The sequence below is a fragment of the Carassius auratus genome, unplaced genomic scaffold (assembly GCF_003368295.1).
Source record: "Carassius auratus strain Wakin unplaced genomic scaffold, ASM336829v1 scaf_tig00017026, whole genome shotgun sequence".
Classification (NCBI taxonomy): Eukaryota; Metazoa; Chordata; class Actinopteri; order Cypriniformes; family Cyprinidae; genus Carassius; species Carassius auratus.
In genome coordinates, this window is record NW_020524730.1 from 272,426 (window position 1) to 289,161 (window position 16,736).

The 16,736-nt window shown below is 40.1% G+C and overlaps 2 protein-coding genes across 15 annotated transcripts in view; one reads left to right on the top strand and one right to left on the bottom strand.

Annotated features, from left to right (window-relative positions):
• Positions 1-16,736, bottom strand: part of LOC113075386 (protein diaphanous homolog 2-like) — a 335,815-nt gene that overhangs the window by 262,159 nt on the left and 56,920 nt on the right. The window lies entirely within an intron of this gene.
• LOC113075387 (uncharacterized) lies at positions 46-9,199 on the top strand. Of its 9 annotated transcripts, none has more exons than XM_026248097.1 (13): positions 1,204-1,356; positions 3,960-4,190; positions 6,307-6,351; positions 6,459-6,767; positions 6,860-6,919; positions 7,014-7,064; positions 7,169-7,240; positions 7,344-7,421; positions 7,525-7,686; positions 7,770-7,853; positions 7,995-8,215; positions 8,383-8,542; positions 8,646-8,866. In XM_026248097.1, exons 2-13 carry the CDS (start codon positions 4,055-4,057, stop codon positions 8,789-8,791), a joined length of 1,524 nt encoding a protein of 507 aa, XP_026103882.1. In that variant the 5' UTR covers positions 1,204-1,356; positions 3,960-4,054; the 3' UTR covers positions 8,792-8,866. The 9 variants fall into 9 exon arrangements, with proteins under 9 accessions (XP_026103878.1, XP_026103882.1, XP_026103885.1 ...); XM_026248095.1 differs by having other exon boundaries at positions 1,206-1,356; positions 3,960-4,033; positions 6,150-6,351; XM_026248100.1 differs by lacking the exon at positions 6,307-6,351 and having other exon boundaries at positions 1,205-1,356; positions 3,960-4,148; positions 6,456-6,767.

The following is a 16,736-nucleotide window of genomic DNA, read 5'->3' on the forward strand; positions in this document are numbered from 1 at the left end:
TGAGAGAGAGCGTGTCATGGATGCTTAGCAACGACAGACGCCCCCCCAGCTAGCAAAAAATATCCGCACGGCTTCTTTTTGCCGCCGGCCCTAAGCTGTCGGCTATAGGTGCGTCCCGCTGGCGGGGATGAAACGTTTGCCGCCGAATACGTCACTCCCATTTCTTGCGAGATGCCGCCGGCGAAAAGCCGGCGGGCCGACTGCTTCATTTTCTTTGGCGGTTGCCTCCGTCTAATGGACCGCGGCCGGCTGGCGGCAAGCCGCTTTGAAATGCAAGGATTTCTACTAAAATCGACCAGCAGCCAAGGCTATGTTTAGCATGTTGGGAGTTAGAATGGAAGTGGAACTGACAGCATTTTAACTACTTTTCACATCTGAAGCGATTATAAAATCATAATAGCCTATATGTGAATTAAATCCCATATTATTATTATTATTTTTTTTTTTTTTAAGCCATTAGGGTTTATTCTTGACTCTTGATTCCATGATAAGGTACGGTTTAGGAAATTACATTTAAATTACTTTGAAACTCTGAAGCGATAGAGTAGCCTAATAGGCTATATGTAAAATTATTTTATGCACTTAGGTGAAAATTGTTTACATTTCTTTGATTTATGCACAATTGAGACATGCATAAACCAAAAATAATTCCTTTTGTAAAACTTACTTGGCAATAAATATCTTTCTGATTCTGATTAGGTTTTAAAATAGATATTTAATTCATGGTATGAACAATTTAGCTGAATAAATTGATGAAGTTAGACTTTTCACTAATGCCTGGCTACATCAGTGAACAGTGAAAGACATCTGCAACATGGCCAAAATCTTGGGTAGGTCTATACTTTATAATTTTTTATTAATTTGCAACCATGGTAATAGCCTATCATAAACAGGAAAATCTCTGTTTTGACCTGATCAGAAGGATAAACTAAAATCTAAAAGCTCCTCTGGTTTCACAGCTGCACTGGCAGATTTATGAAATATTTAGAAATATTTCGTCTTTCTGCCATTCCAGGAAATGTCATTTATGTCTTTCATTTTTTTCCAACCTCGATTTTTTTTTTTTTTTTTTTTGACTTTTTACATGTATAAGGGATTAATTTGCAATTGCGACCTGTACAAATGTTTAAGACAGTAAAACACTTAAAAAAATGTAAACACATTATAAATGTTAGAAAGTATAGGTTTTCACCATTGCTGTGTTCAGGATTTTTTTTGGGGCGGAGCTAAAACGGTGGCTCGATGACGCACTGGAGCCACTGAGCTCCTGGCCCCTCCCCAAACAACATAACTAGAGCACACATTCGCGTCAGTTCGCCGTTCAATCGCGAGTTTCTGTGGACTACCATCGTTTAAGTAAGTACATGTTTCCTTAACGCAATATTATGTTTACATTGTTTTTAGTTTATCTTTGTAAAATCTGTAGTCATCTTTGTTCATGCCTTACTAGTCAAGCTAAAGTAAGGCTAAAGTAAGTTAGCCTTGTTTACAAAGTTGCCGCCATGTTACAAAAAAAACATGTTGTTATTTGAAATAGGGCTTATTCACATTATTTCCTACATTTAGATAGGTGGGCAAATGCATTTTTGTGTCAGTGCATGCATTGTTTTAGTTTGACTGGGTCGGCGTTAGCTTAGCTTAGCAAAATGAATGGAATCCTTTGTTGCCAGCTAGCATGGCCTGAGTAAAAGTGATCAAAAAAATAAAAAAAACCACCTAATTACTTCTTGTGGACTGCGTATTCACAACGAGTACAAATAGCGATCCAGATTAACACTAGGCGATTTCCTAGGCAGATATTGTCTTGGGACTATATTATGTGGAAGCACAGGCGAAGCACTGCTGCTTAGGCGAAGCACTGCTACTTCGGCGCAGAGATATCACGCAACACATGAAATCCCACGACTTCCGTCAACATACCGGCATGAATAGTAGCTGCCTGGCTATTTTCCTTACAGTACACGAATGGCGATGAACATGGCTGATTTTGAGAGAGACGAAGAGGGTGACTTCTCAGACAGTCAAGAACCAGAACCATACCTATTTGAACCAGAGTTTACAGAAGACGAGCTGCGTGCTTTGGAAATAGAACGACAGTAGGAGACTGCGGTCAAGCCAGCCGCACTTCAGAAAAACACCGTCAAGCCAGCCGCGAGTGAAATTTATATGCGCGTGTATTAGTTGCGATCGCTCAACAGCCTGAGGACGTGAGGATGAGAGCCAACATGAACTGGTGGTGTGAATGTGGGGGAATATGCCAATCTATGCCGACGGAAATAGAGTGTCTGTGCTGTAGAGAGTTGATGACCAGGCTCAACAAGTCAGATCAAGATGAGCGTGCCCGAAGTTGTGTCACATCTACAGAGGATTTCACGGCGCTGATCCATTCTGCAGTACTCGATTTTTTTTCCGGTGTGACAAAGTGAACTGGAAAAAACGCCCCACGCCGAATGGACCAAATGGACAGCTGTCCACAGAGTAAGTGATTATTTTAATCATGACGCATGTATAGATCGACCCATATTATACCTGTATTCACATAGAGTTGATGTTTTCATGTGTTGCGTGATATCTCTGCGCCGAAGTAGCAGTGCTTCGCCTGTGCTTCCCCATAATATAGTCCCAAGTCAATATCTGCATAGGAAATCGCCTAGTGTTAATCTGGATCGCTATTTGTACTCGTTGTGGATACGCAGGCCACAAGAAGTAATTAGGTGGGGTTTTTTTATTTTTTTGATCACTTTTACTCAGGCCATGCTAGCTGGCAACAAAGGATTCCATTCATTGTGCTAAGCTAAGCTAACGCCGACCCAGTCAAACTAAAACAATGCATGCACTGACACAAAAATGCATTTGCCCACCTATCTAAATGTAGGAAATAATGTGAATAAGCCCTATTTCCAAAAACGGTGGAGTGTTCCTTTAACTTTCTGTAATAGCTACTTTGTTTCTTCCAGGCGTTGAGTTTTTCTTTTCTTCTAAGATACGTATGTTTATACGAGTGTGAGTACGTATGTGTTTTAAGTTAGTTTTGGTCAGTCGAATTAACTACAGTTACTTGTATGGACAATTATGCCGCCGCCCATGTGGTAATGTGGTTCCAGCAGTAGGTAGCAAAATCTACGACAAGACTGATCAGTATAACTTGTATTGTTTTCTAACTAAACCGAATGATGATACCAGTAACGTTAGGTTGTTTTCATTTGTTTGTTCCGACACGCACGCTGCTAGTCTAGTTCAGAGTGTTAGCTAACACATGCTGTTTCGCCTTTTTTACACTGTTCAAGCATGTTGAAATGTGTATAGCTTCAGTACGTAGCAAAAGCTTTACATCTAGTGTTTTCTTACAAAACTAACGTTGTATATAGGTTGTTTAAATGATTTTGTTTGTCTGAACAAGTAGCTGCTAGTCCAGTAGCTAGAGTGGCTAGCAATTGTTAGCTAACACATGCTGTTGTGCCTTTGTTACAGTAACTTACACACTGAGGTTAAGCAATGTTGCTAGTTACATTACATGTAGAAATGTAACTAGCTACAGTAGGTATCCAAAGCTTTACATCTAGAAAGACTTCAGTATAACTTAAATTATTTGGTGTTTTCTAACAAAGCAGAATGATGGTTGTTTAAATTATTTTGTTTGTCAGATCAAAGTATGCTGCTAGTTCAGTTCACAATGTATCTACAGTGACTAGCAAGTGTTCGCTAGCACGTGCTGTTGCTACTGTACTTCTAGGATTTAAGGGGATTATGATGAGTTATTTATCTGAAGTGCTGTACTTTTTATGTTTGAGGACAGTGCTGTTCACTTGAATCACTACACTGAATGAGTACATTTTATTTTTTAACAATTTCACTGTTCCACGTTTGGCTGATCTTTTTTTTTTTGTTTTTTTTTCTACAGCATAGCTACTGTATATTCCTAACGTTAACAATGTGGTTTTGTTCACATTTTCTTGCAGATACCTTGACCGGAGCATAACTGGTTAACTTCACACAAGAGACCTACTGTTGGACAATCGTTTTGGCTTTAAAGGTAAATGCATTGTTAGTTACAATGTCTAGTTACTGGGCCAAAAGGAGACGAATATTGAAAGGAGTTGAGAGGGACAAACAGGAAATTGCAGCTGCAAACGATGCTCTACTTGCTGTTATTCCTGACTTTGACCAAGTAAATCCTCCTGTAAATGAACATCAACATGGAATGGCTTCAACAAGCCATGGACAAACTGTAACCCCTGAAGCACAGGAAATAACTGTTGATGAGGTGTATGAACCTAGTGAAATTTTTTCCTCAAGCACAGAAGATAGTGAGGAGGAAGAGGATTGCCTAAGGACACAATTGGCAGGGTGGGCTATTGACAACATGATCCCCCATGTGGCACTGGGTAAGCTTTTAACCATTTTGTCCAAGGATCATCCAACCCTTCCTAAAGACCCAAGAACCCTTCTGAAAACAGTGACTTGTGTTAAAACAACAGAACTCTCAGGTGGTGTATACCATCACTCTGGAATTGAAAGTGGAATACTATCACAGTTTTTAGTGTCTCCTGAATTGCAGAAGTTGACGTCAGTTTCAATGCAAGTTAATGTTGATGGACTTCCACTTTTCAAAAGCTCAAATGCCCAGTTCTGGCCAGTTCTTGGTTTAATTGAGCAATACGTGTGTAATGTCCAACAAAACAAACTTCCATTTGTCATTGGTCTCTATTATGGGAAGAAGAAGCCAAGCAGCCTTCACTTTTTGAATCCTTTTGTAGAAGAGGCACAGCGACTTGAAGCGGAAGGAGTTCTGTTTGAAAGGAGAGCACTTCCTTTCAAAATATCAACATTTATCTGTGACGCCCCTGCTCGTGCACTTGTTCGAAATGTGAAAGGTCACAGTGGATATTATGGGTGTGACAAGTGTGTTCAAAAGGGGGTCCACTACGAGAACAGGATGACCTTTCCTCAAACAGATTCTGCTCCAAGATTAGACCATGCAGTCCGTGATGAACTTTCTGATGACAGTCATCAGTGTGGAGAAACGCCATTGGCATTGTTGTCTGTTGGTTTGGTCACCCAGTTCCCACTGGATTATATGCATCTGGTATGCCTTGGAGTGACAAGAAAGTTGTTGCATCTTTGGCTAAAGGGACGGCGGCTGACAAGATTTTCGCCCAGCATGGTAAAAGAGCTCTCCAGAGTACTCCTGACCTTCACACCTCATGTTCCGTGCGAGTTCAACAGGAAGCAACGATCCATGGAAGATGTTGAGCGTTGGAAAGCTACAGAATTCAGGCAGTTCCTCTTGTACACTGGACCAGTCAGCTTAAAAGGCCTTGTACCAACTCAAGTGTACAACAACTTCATGCTGCTTTCAGTTGGCATCACCATCCTACTGAATGTGTCCCTGTGTGCTGACCTTGCAGACTATGCACACAGAATATTGGTTCTCTTTGTTGATCACTGCAGCAAGCTTTATGGAAAAGAACATGTGACATACAACATGCATGGATTGGTGCACCTGAGCCAAGATGCCAAAAAGTATGGCGTCCTTGATAACATATCATGCTTCCCATTTGAAAACTTCCTTGGGTGTCTGAAGAAACTGTTGCGCAAGCCTGCACAACCACTGGAGCAGGTTGTTCGCCGATTGTCAGAGAGAAGTCAGCACAGAAGAACAAACATCTCCAAAACAAGGTCCTTGAGAGAGCACAACCATGGACCACTTCTCAACGGTCTTTCTGTGAAAAAGCAGTATGAGGAGTGTTACTTTCAAGACTTTGTTGTGAAACGTTCAGAGGGAGACAACTGTGTCCTGTTGGAAAATAAAGACATAGTTGTTATACAGAATGTCGTAGTTGATGAAATGGACAACACTTTGCTCATCTACAAGAGGTTCCGGAACATGGTCGATTTCTTCACTTACCCTGTGGAATCTTCCAAGCTAGGCATTTTTCATTTATCTGGCCTGTCAGAAACACTCCGCTTTACCCATATAGCAAATGTGCAGAAGAAATATTATCTTCTTCCTTGCCTGGATGGAAAGGCTGGTTTTCCGTTGATCCACTTGTAAAAATGACTGCTTTTTTTGAAGGGGTGAGAATTTAATTTATTTTGCCTGGAAATTAATCAATTTTTACTTTATGCACGTTTTTCTTCTATTTTAGATGCTGTTTGCCATTGTTCAGTTTATTGATGAGGAGGATCAGCCATTTGCAGTGGTTCCGCAAGTGTGGCTCAGCGAGGGCATGTGCTATTGGCCCCCATTTAACCTCCGCAAAAAAGACAAAGGCAACAATTTAGCCATCCGCTGCACGCCTCCACACAGCACCTGGGAGAAACATCATTTTAAGTTTATGAAGGGAGCAGGTAAATGGTTCTGACTTATGCATTTGATTTTCCTGCATTTCATCTGTGTATTTTCTTTGTCTGTTTATGGTGGATAACTGACTTTCATTCATTATTCCCTGCTCTAGAATGTTGGCAAGAGGCGATGAGATATTTGGTGCGCTTCCAAACAGGTTCTAGCGTTGAAACGACGGACGATGACAAGAAGAGAAAGAGAAAGAGAATCTCAAATTCCAAGTACAGACCCCAGGCCTCTTCTGATGAAGAGGAGTCTAGTCTTCCAGATGCACCAGCAGTGCTGTCGTTTGGACAACCTCTTTTGAGCTTTGAAAACATTGTTCCTGGTAACAAGGTTTCAGTGCTGCCCGATGCTCCAGAAGTTGCATCGATTCCAGAAAACCAGGAAAATGTTGTACCATCTGTAGACTTCAGAGGTGGTATGTAAAATTGCTGTGACGCTTGATTTGTGATCCTGCCACTAAACTATACCCTTTGTTAGATTTTCAAATTTCTGTTTCCTCTTTCTCAGAACCAGGTTTCTCCCCAGAAATTCAGACTCCACTTCACAGAGCCAAGAGTTTGAGTACAAGTAAGTGATGTTATTTGTGACGTTTTTTTGTCTTGGAAACTATTGCTTCTATTTAAGATAAGGAATCCTTTAATCATAATCTGTTTTTCATTAGGACACTTGACTGGTTACTCGCCGCAGCAGTTTCTGGATGAAAGGTGTCGAGGTGTGTTGTACATTCCATTAGCATTGCACAGTTCAATTATAGTTTCATTACTGAATATGCAATACTCTGCACTGAAGTTAAAGCTGTTATGTTTGCTCTTCCAGCTCGTCAAGTACTAAGCTTTACACCCCCAGCAGCAAATTTACCCTGGCAGCATATGGGTGAAAACGCTGGAGGTATGTAATATGTTGCGCTAAACTAAGTGTTCCATTTTAAGTCCAATTCATTAAATGTATGCAATAACTTCAAACATATTTTTACGTCAATGATTATCAATAGGAGAAAGTCATTGCTCTGTAATTGGCCCTTGGACTCCCCTGGCATCTCGTGTACAGCATGAAGTTTTCAGCTATGAAGGTATATTTTAGGCCTATGTCTTAGTGTCCAGTGTTTTAAAAGCATTGAAAATAGTGCCTTTTAGGTGTTTTTTTTTTTGTTGTTGTTTTGTTTTTTAATGTAGATTTCCAGAGACTCCAGAATGAAAAACAAGCCGTGATGGAGGAGAACCAAGCCCTTAGGGAGGAGAACCAAGCTCTGAGGGAGGAGAACCAAGCTCTGAGGGAGGAGAACCAAGCTCTGAGGGAGGAGAACCAAGCTCTGAGGGAAAGCACTGCACGAGCAGGTAAGAACATGCACAAAAAAGTCAAACTTAGGAAAGAGTATGTGATGTATGTACAAAATTACCATATGCCTTTCATTTTGTAGCTTCGGATGACAGCGGCTCACTTCAAGAACAGGTGAAGCAAGTTGGGACAATGTTGAAGATGTTTGCTCGCACTGGGCAATCAGGTACAACTTGCAAACAACACCTGTGGTTGTTGGTTTAATTCCCACTGGGGCCACCTATACATGTAGTAGACCTAGATATAAATTTCATAGTTTAGTAGTTGAGGGACCAGGACTGACTATTATTTTATTTAACCCCTGTAGGTGCAGATCAGACCTTAATGCTGCGACGTCTTGGAGAGTTTGGCGATGTTGTGCGTAGCATGGACAACAAAATGGACACTATGCTGCAACATTTCAGTGCCAATGTGTCTGTTGGAGAGTTATCCCTGCCAGGGGATCTGTTACTCCCCCTAGACACCCAGGAAGATTTGGCGTTGCTTGACAACAGTTTGAGGCAGGATAAAGAGCTCCAGGAACGATTTGTAAGTGTGCTGATTTCGTTTATAACTCCATAGGGTAATGTAAAAAGTAGAATTAAGATTGTACACTGCATATTCTACAGTCTGAATCCATAGCCTGTCACATTTTATATTTATGTATGATAAGCTTCAGAGAAATGTAATTTGTAACACTTTTTTTGGATTTTCAGCTTCGGTTTTTGGCAATCAAATGTGGGAGGGACCTAAAGACAACCGTCTGGCGGATGCTTCAAAGTATCTTCTCTAATCACCTTTCCATCAATACAACCTGGACTGGAGTTGGGGATAAAGCATGTTTTAGAGACATGTTCCTGAAGACCATTGTTCAAAGTAAGTTGGATGTAAAAAAAAAAAAAAAAAAAAAAAAAATGTTTAGTAGATGTGTATGGCATTATGCCATTCAAATGGAATGACAGATCTGTATTTTCTACAGGAGCCATCCGGAAGAACCCGGCAACACAGGATGCCACTGATGAAGCCATCCAGGTTAACGTTACGCGTTACCTGAAAGGAGCATCTGACCGTGAAGGCGGAAAAAGGCGCCGCACAGCTGAGAGGGACCCACAGCCGACCCCTTAAACCTAGGCTGACTACTGACATCCCAGCATCACTGACAACTGGAACCCTTTCTTTATCCTGCAGTCAGTAACATCAAGACCCCTAAAGAAGCCAGAAGTGTCAGACTGCACTCCCCAATCCACACTGTTCACTGTGGATATTATCATAGTGCTTAACTTATTATATTGTTAAATATAGCTTGTAAATCCTTGTGCCACAGGTCAGCATTGCAGTTATATCTGTTCTACTACTTTTTTTACCTCAGTATTTTTTATATATATTTGAAGATGTTTATCACAGATACAAGAGACATCTTGTACCCCAGGTCAGCAATGCCATTATAATGGTCTATTCTACTCCAGAGCTTTATTCTAAATTATTACCACTTATCTTATTGTTAGAAATGGCTTGTAAATGTGATGTTATACCTGAATTTTTTTTGGTGTCCTGCACATTCTTTGGTACCAGATATACTCATTACTTATGTTTACTGGTAATTCTTTTCATGCCAGAGCTGACCTCTTTATATTATTAACAATTATTGTAAGTGTTATAATTTGCTTGTAAGCTAAGGCTGTTTTTTTTTTTTTTAACAATTTAATTGGAAACCTGCGTGTGTGTGTGTGTGTGTGTGTATTTATTTTATTTTTTTCTCTTTTTTTCTGTTATTTATATTTTCAGGGATCTGACATCATGTTTCAATGACAGTTACTGTACTTTGAAATGTGGAATTAAAACGTCAAATGGAAATTTGTCTGGTTTGATCAATCATTATTCTTGATAAACTGCATTATATATATAATATATAATATATATATAAATAAATAAATAAGCGGCGACCGATCGCTCGAAAATAGCGTTTGCCTCCGACGGGCCGCGGAAGGGTCGCCTTTGATATAACGGCGGCGGGACGGCGGTTGGCCCGCGGGCCGGCCGCGGAACGAAGGCTGTAGGAAGGCGGCTGCCGCTTCTAAAAAGCGGCTGCCGCCGGCGGTGCACCGTCAAACGTGTTTGCGATTACGCTATTCTGACGCTTCTACTGCCGCCGGAGCGCCGCCGGCGGTCCGCCGACTCATTGCTATCTGGGCCAGGAGCACTTCTGCCTGAGCGCTTTGGAAAGAAGTAGAAAGCGGCGCGACTAGCGTTTTCCACGCGTTTTTAGGCGCGAACTATTGAAGACAAAAGCGATGACCCTCGGTACCTCTCAGGCTGACATGTTGATGTGATGTGATATCTGATTTAAGTGGGCGTGGTGTGTGTAAGGTAGAGAGGGCATGACTGATGATAGTGTCCTGATCCAGTCACGACGCTATTCTCAGCCTGCGCTCCAGCTGAGTAATCAACTTTATTTTAAAAAATAATTTATATATTTTATATTCAAACTGAAAACATGATGTAATTAACACTCAAGTCATTCAAGTCATCGTGTCTCAAGTCAAGTCAAGTCCCGAGTCTTTAACTTCCAAGTCCGAGTCAAGTCTCAAGTCCTAAAAATAGCAACTCGAGTCGACTCGAGTCCAAGTCACCAAGTCACAAGTCCCCATGTCTGCTTCAAACTGATCGATCTCTCAGTATGCAAGCTTTTTATTTACATTATCATTCTACATTATGATAGTGCATCCGAGTAAGCGCACGCGAGAGAGAGAGAGAGACAGAGACAGAGAGAGAGAGAGAGAGAGGAGTAAGCAAAGGTTTCTTGTGTTGAACAATTGTCAGTTTGAGGAAGCCACATTAACACACTTTAGCAGATCACTTTACCATGACGAAAAGGAGGAATCTTCCCAAAGACAAAAGTCTCTCAACTTCACATGCCACAGATTGACAGTTCATTCTCACATTTCAAAGGAGAAAATATCCATAAACAACAAGAGAAAACATCACCCAAATTAGTGTGTTTTTTTATCCTTTTCCTCTGTCACTTGTTCTATTACATATTGTGCATATCAAACATTCCCTATGAGGCACAAGGGAGCAAATGTATTTGTTTTCAGATGTGAGGCATGTAGAGGGGGAAATGATTTCTTTCTTGTCGGCAGAAGTTGTTGATTCTGTTTTGACGCTGCTCCATCACACCCTCCTGACATCGATGCACACAAAAGGCAGGATCATACGGAAGGGGATGTCAGGAGACAAGCATGATAACGGATGCCACACTCCCACTATCACACTTTCCCACAGCAAAGATGACTACTTTGGACGAGCATTGCGCAGTCACAGCTTTTAAGCAACAGCTCTTTCTGCGAAAGATTCCAGTTCGCTGTCTGCTCTTGCTGCTGCTTCTAACAAATGTCCTGTCTGCTTTGCAGCTTTTGTCTTCTCTCTCTGCTCCACTGGCTGTTTTCTTATTAAAGGAGTATGTTCGCTGGGGACCGTGCTATTTCAGGGCCTTTTAACATTCCCAAAGCATGATATTTGTGCAAAAGTATTATAAATCTTTCAAAGCCCTGCAGGTCCGTGCAAACACAACTGTCAATAAGACAGAAAAGTTGTTGAGGCTGTTAGCAACCATGAGAGCCCAGAGTTGAGGCGGGCCGTCAGACTGAGGTGGATGGGTGATGTCTGCGGTCCACCCCACTGTGTAGGGTGACCAGCGGAGGGGCCAGTGGTGGGCCGAGCCCCAAGATTTCAGCTCCACTGCCTTCGGCTAGTTAATGCTGCCTGGAGTCTCAGCTGACTGCAACAGCTCCAACCCCATCCACTCTCACCAAACCTCAGTGCTCCGCCTTGGGCATCTCAACCTATAATAGAGCTGGGTTAAAAAAAAAAAAAAATAATAATAATAATTTTAAATTCTCAATTTTAATCGATTCTCATTTATATGAAACGACACAAATTGATAACTTCCAAGATTAGATTAGTCCAGCCTGTTACATAATGAAAGGAACATTTTAGCGTGCTTCCTATCCAGTAACATGCAATTAGCTTTATGATTTGTTACTTTTGATATGAAACAAAGTCTCACATTTCAAATTCTGTCCATTTTTGTAAATATTAAATGCCGTTTTAGCACAGTCTGATGTGGAGTGACAGACTGCTGTTCTGCCCCAGTTCAAGAGAAGCGGCAGTCAAACTGATCATCTCTGCTTTAATAGCAGTTACAGCATGAAATAAACATGAATGTACATCTGGAGGTATGTTCAAACAAAGAATACAACTACCTGAAATCCGTATCCGTATCATGTAATCACTTGATTAGTTTTTCATCCATGGAAAGACAACAATAGTTTGTAAACAATGTCACATAACATCACATTTACCACAGAAGAACATATTCAGTGACCATGAGCTCATTATTTAGCTAGAAACATTTACTCTAGAGAGGAGCATTTTGCCAAATATCAACATTATCCTATAATATATTATACATAATATATATATAATTACATAATTTAAGTAAGTATTAAAACTAATATTACAAAAAATGTTTTTGAGTATAGGTGTTTGTATATTATAATATTATTGACTCATTTATATTTTATCTTGCATTAGTTGAAAGATATTTTTTTCTTTCTAAATAAACTTAATAAAAAAAACATGAAAGTAAATATAATCACTTTGCTATTAAATACAAAACTGAACTTATTTTAATAGCTGAAACAGTAGTATAAGAGCCCTGATATAGACGCATACACTTGGAACAACAGGCAGTCAGTACTATCTAAAAACACCAAAAACTATACCTTTCCAGCTTCAGGTATTGAGTAAAAGTCCTACACTCCTAACAAATTCAAAAAGCCATGAAAGGTCAAATTCCTCCACAGAACGATGGGCAACCTGCCAGATAAACCCACTAGAGTCAAACATTTTTTTTCTTTTTTAGCTGTTAATAATAGGCAGGCCAAACCTGACATACCCCCAGTCTCTTAGCGTTCACTCTTCACCCATGAGCGTTGTAGCAATATGACGCTGCCGAGACCTACCGTTCAGATTACCATTAATCTTTTCAGCTAATATGGTAAGTTTAATTTTAGGAAATTAACTTTTGCCTACAGGACTCCTCAGAGCCCAAATGAATTACATGTCAAGCTGTAGCCGCTGGTTGTACCTAACTCTGTGGCAAAGCTATCCAAAAGCTCATTGTGTATGTAAATGCCTTTAATTGGAGTTGGCAAGCAAATGTAATGATGCAATTTTTGTAATTATTTCAGTTTCTCTTGTGGAACATTTAACATAAAAAAACACAATTGCGTAAAGCCATATGTTTAATTCAAAAGGATTGGCTAAACCCGGACATAAATTGCTACTTCTAAAATTACAATTGATTAAGTACCTGAAGTTATTAATTTGAAATAAAAATAAATAATAAAAATCAATGTACGGGACTGTGTAATTTAGTCGAAAGGAAAACGGCGGTCGAAACAGATGCTTTTGTCAGACAAGCGATCTATGATGAAACCCAATGCCTTCCCTTTACTGTAAGTGGCTATAAGAAATCATATCCCAAGAGGTGGATAAAGCAGACTGGAGATGGGGGATATTTCCGACCTAATGCAATTAATAAATAACACTTTCAGCAAAGAGGTCATTAACACAAGTTACCGGACTGTTTCCTGCTCTTGTCAGAGGATCAGGAGAGTACACACTGTTTCACTGAACACTTAATTATCAGGATTGGGACACTTCCTTGCAACTCAGTGGCAACTTCTCCAACCGTTTTCCTCAGTGGATTACCCAGTCTCCCGTTCTCATTCAACCCCAGACATTTTTAACATGAACACAGCCAATTTCATTCTTACTTCTGCAATTAAATGGGAAGTATTATACTGATGAGCCAATGTGGGATTCAGCAAGCATCGCAAAGGCCGATTAGTATGTGAGCCTCGGGGGTTTAATTCTGAAGACAAATGGTTTAAAGCACCATAAGCCTAAAACAGTCTACTGCTGTGATTAGGTACCACTTTGTCGGAGCGATCAAAACGAATCCATTGTGGACAAAGGTTAAAACTGTGATTTATTTTGTAATGCTGAAATGTCCAGGAAACTATCCACTGACATTTCCTAAAAAATACAAATGCTAAGCAATATGAAAACAGCAGAAAGAGACGCTTGCTGTATCAGTTATTTTTTTTCAAGATTGCCAGCCAAAACTATATACAAACTACAGTTGCTAGCTTACCATTGTTCAGAGGTTAAGGGCTGGTGAGTGGATGCTCAAAGTTCCACCCTGATCAATGAACAAGTGGCCGAATCTAATGAGACCACACCTCAGGGACACTGGCCAGTCAAAGTGAGGGGCAATGTCACGTGATTTAAAAATTGTCTGCTGCCACTAGGTCCCCATTGTTTCCCGTTTGCACTGCACATCCATAAGGTCTCATTTAGTAACATAACAGAAAATAAATATAGATTCAACAGGCCTCGATACCAAAGTAGCACGAAATCAGAACATGTGAGGGAGAGAGCAGAAGAACACAGAGAAACAGAAATAAGGAATACAGAAATAAGAATCAAAGTGGAGGCAAAATTAAGTACCACTTCACTGAAGGTACAGCTAAATAAAAGAACAACTAACTTGGCTCATTTACTGAAGCAGGCGTGCCAGTATTAAAATCTGACTTAATCGTCTTTCAGGAACGGGGTGTTGGGAATCTGTGAACAATTTGTCGAACAGCTTTGCACCAATGGGAGCAGCTGTAATTTTCTGCAGCCCTTTGCTAACTTACTAGTAATGGGTTTATCTTTGCAGACTGCCCGTGATTGATACAAGCTTCCCAAATCTCCTTAGTTCCCTCTGACGGAGTCTAATAAATACCGGTCAGACATTCTTCATATTCTTTCTTCCTGTTAATTCTCTGTCACTTATCTAATAGGATTTATGTGCTGCTCATTTGAATTGTACTGGCGCATACAGCCAGTCTTTAAACTCTCCTGTTTATCTCAGACACAGTTCTTACATTCAAACCCTATCCACACCAGCTTCACCTGAAAGAACAGGTGCCAGTACACTGCCGTGGGCTGCAGAGAGGCGGAAGAAGAACAGAAAGTATACTTCAAAAGAAGTCAACAGAAAAAAGGCCATAGAAACACATCCAAGGCAGTGCTTTGTGGATGGCCTTCCACAGGATTGCTGTAAATGATTGAACATGAAGACATAATTTCACATTGTTACAACTGTTGTTTTCATTTATGTGTGTGCATGTCGTGTGAAGTCTCTACATATCTAAAAAATAAATACATTTGAAGTAGAAATAAAAGTATAAAAAAATTAAATAAGAAAAATAACAACAAAACATAGGATACTTCTAGCAGAGTGTCTAACTTAACTATATAATGATTAATATGTATTCACATGTATTATATATGTAAATAAAAGGACAAGCAGATACATTACAGTGTTGGTTGGGTGTCCAGCTCCTAATGTAATTTCTACTGCTTATTCTATTTCAGTGAAAGCTTTATTTCTCACTGTTTTAGTTCATCTTACATTACGTCTGGATCTAGACCCGGTCAAAACTGTGTGTCTTTGTTCTATATTGACCTACAGTAAATAAACAAGCACTGCTTGAAGTGACGGATGAGGCCCGATCGCCTCTTCGACTTTTCAGTAAAACTGCAACCCTTTTCGAGTATCAAGTTAATTGGTGTCAGTAGCCTGAAAAAGGGCTCTGTCAATCCAGAAATAACCAAGAGGGAGTCTTCTCTTCCTGTTCTTTAGTTACTACAGAAAAACTTTTACATGAAAATTCCCATATGTAACGGAAGGCTCACACAATTTTCGATTTTAGCGCTGCTCTTCCTGACTTTAATTTGGGGTGCAAGCGTCAAACTTTACTGCTCTGGGGAACGCAGTGAAACATGGCTGGAGATACATTCTCATCATCACAAACCATTGGCAAATGCCTCCTTAAATAAAAGGTGCAATAAATCAGTTTCAGTCTCGGACAAGACGGATGTGATGTGAGTGTGATGAAGGAACAGACCACTCTTTAACTAACCCCTAGCCATTTCCTTTTTTGAAAGCTGCGAACGAGTTTAGTTTCCGAGACTGAGAGTAGCTGGTTTTAGGATCTGCCCTTAAAATGAAAACCAATTTAGATCTTAGTACCATCAAGACATAATGCATTTAGTGGAGGGGGAAAAAAGATAAAAAGAGATGTGATTCTTATTATCTAATTAATCCTAGCATGGCCCAAGGTTATTTAATTTGTTGAAAGATCATTAACAAGTCCTCATCCGGCAAATAAAATAATCAGGGTCTTAATTTGATCAAATTCTGGAAAGGATTCCAATAAACAACAGCGGGTGATATTGAAGGCTGGAGACGGCCGTGGAGCTGACAGAATTAGGAGAGCACTAATAACAGAGAATCGTGGGCAACTTAATAGCTCTGACAACAGTGACAATCATTTACACGTTGTGCCCACATGATGCTCCATAAACAGGGAAACAAAACATTAAGTTGTCTGGCTGAAATGATGGGTATTTAAGTGACTGAAACATGGTGTGAGGAAATTGTTTTTTGCCTGGGCACTTTATGTTTGTCTATCACCGCAAACAAACACCCCAAAATAGACAACTGTAATTCATCAAACTAAAATTAAAAACAGAAAGAAAGTTAAAGTGAGGAAAATTGCTTAACAATTGTCAGCTGTAAGACAGAGTGATGATCTGGGAAGCGCAAGAGGAAATTAACAGAAAAAAAAGGCAGTTTTAGAAAACATATTCAAGGACAAAGTACAAATTTGTTTTATGTAACACAATTGGTGCAGTTCAGAAAGCAAACATCCACCCACTGTCAGTTCATGCTGAAATGCAGAAGTAAATGAAGCTTTCATTTGCACCATTTCTTACTATCCATAATGCTGTGATCACAGGGAGGAATGCATAAATCATTCCGGCAGATCCTGTCTAAGCTGCCGTGGACGTCTCCAGCACTCTGACCACTATATTCCTTAACATCCATCAAAGGCAACCATTAAAAACCAGCACATACAAAATCTGCTACTTAAAAAAAATCTATCTGTCC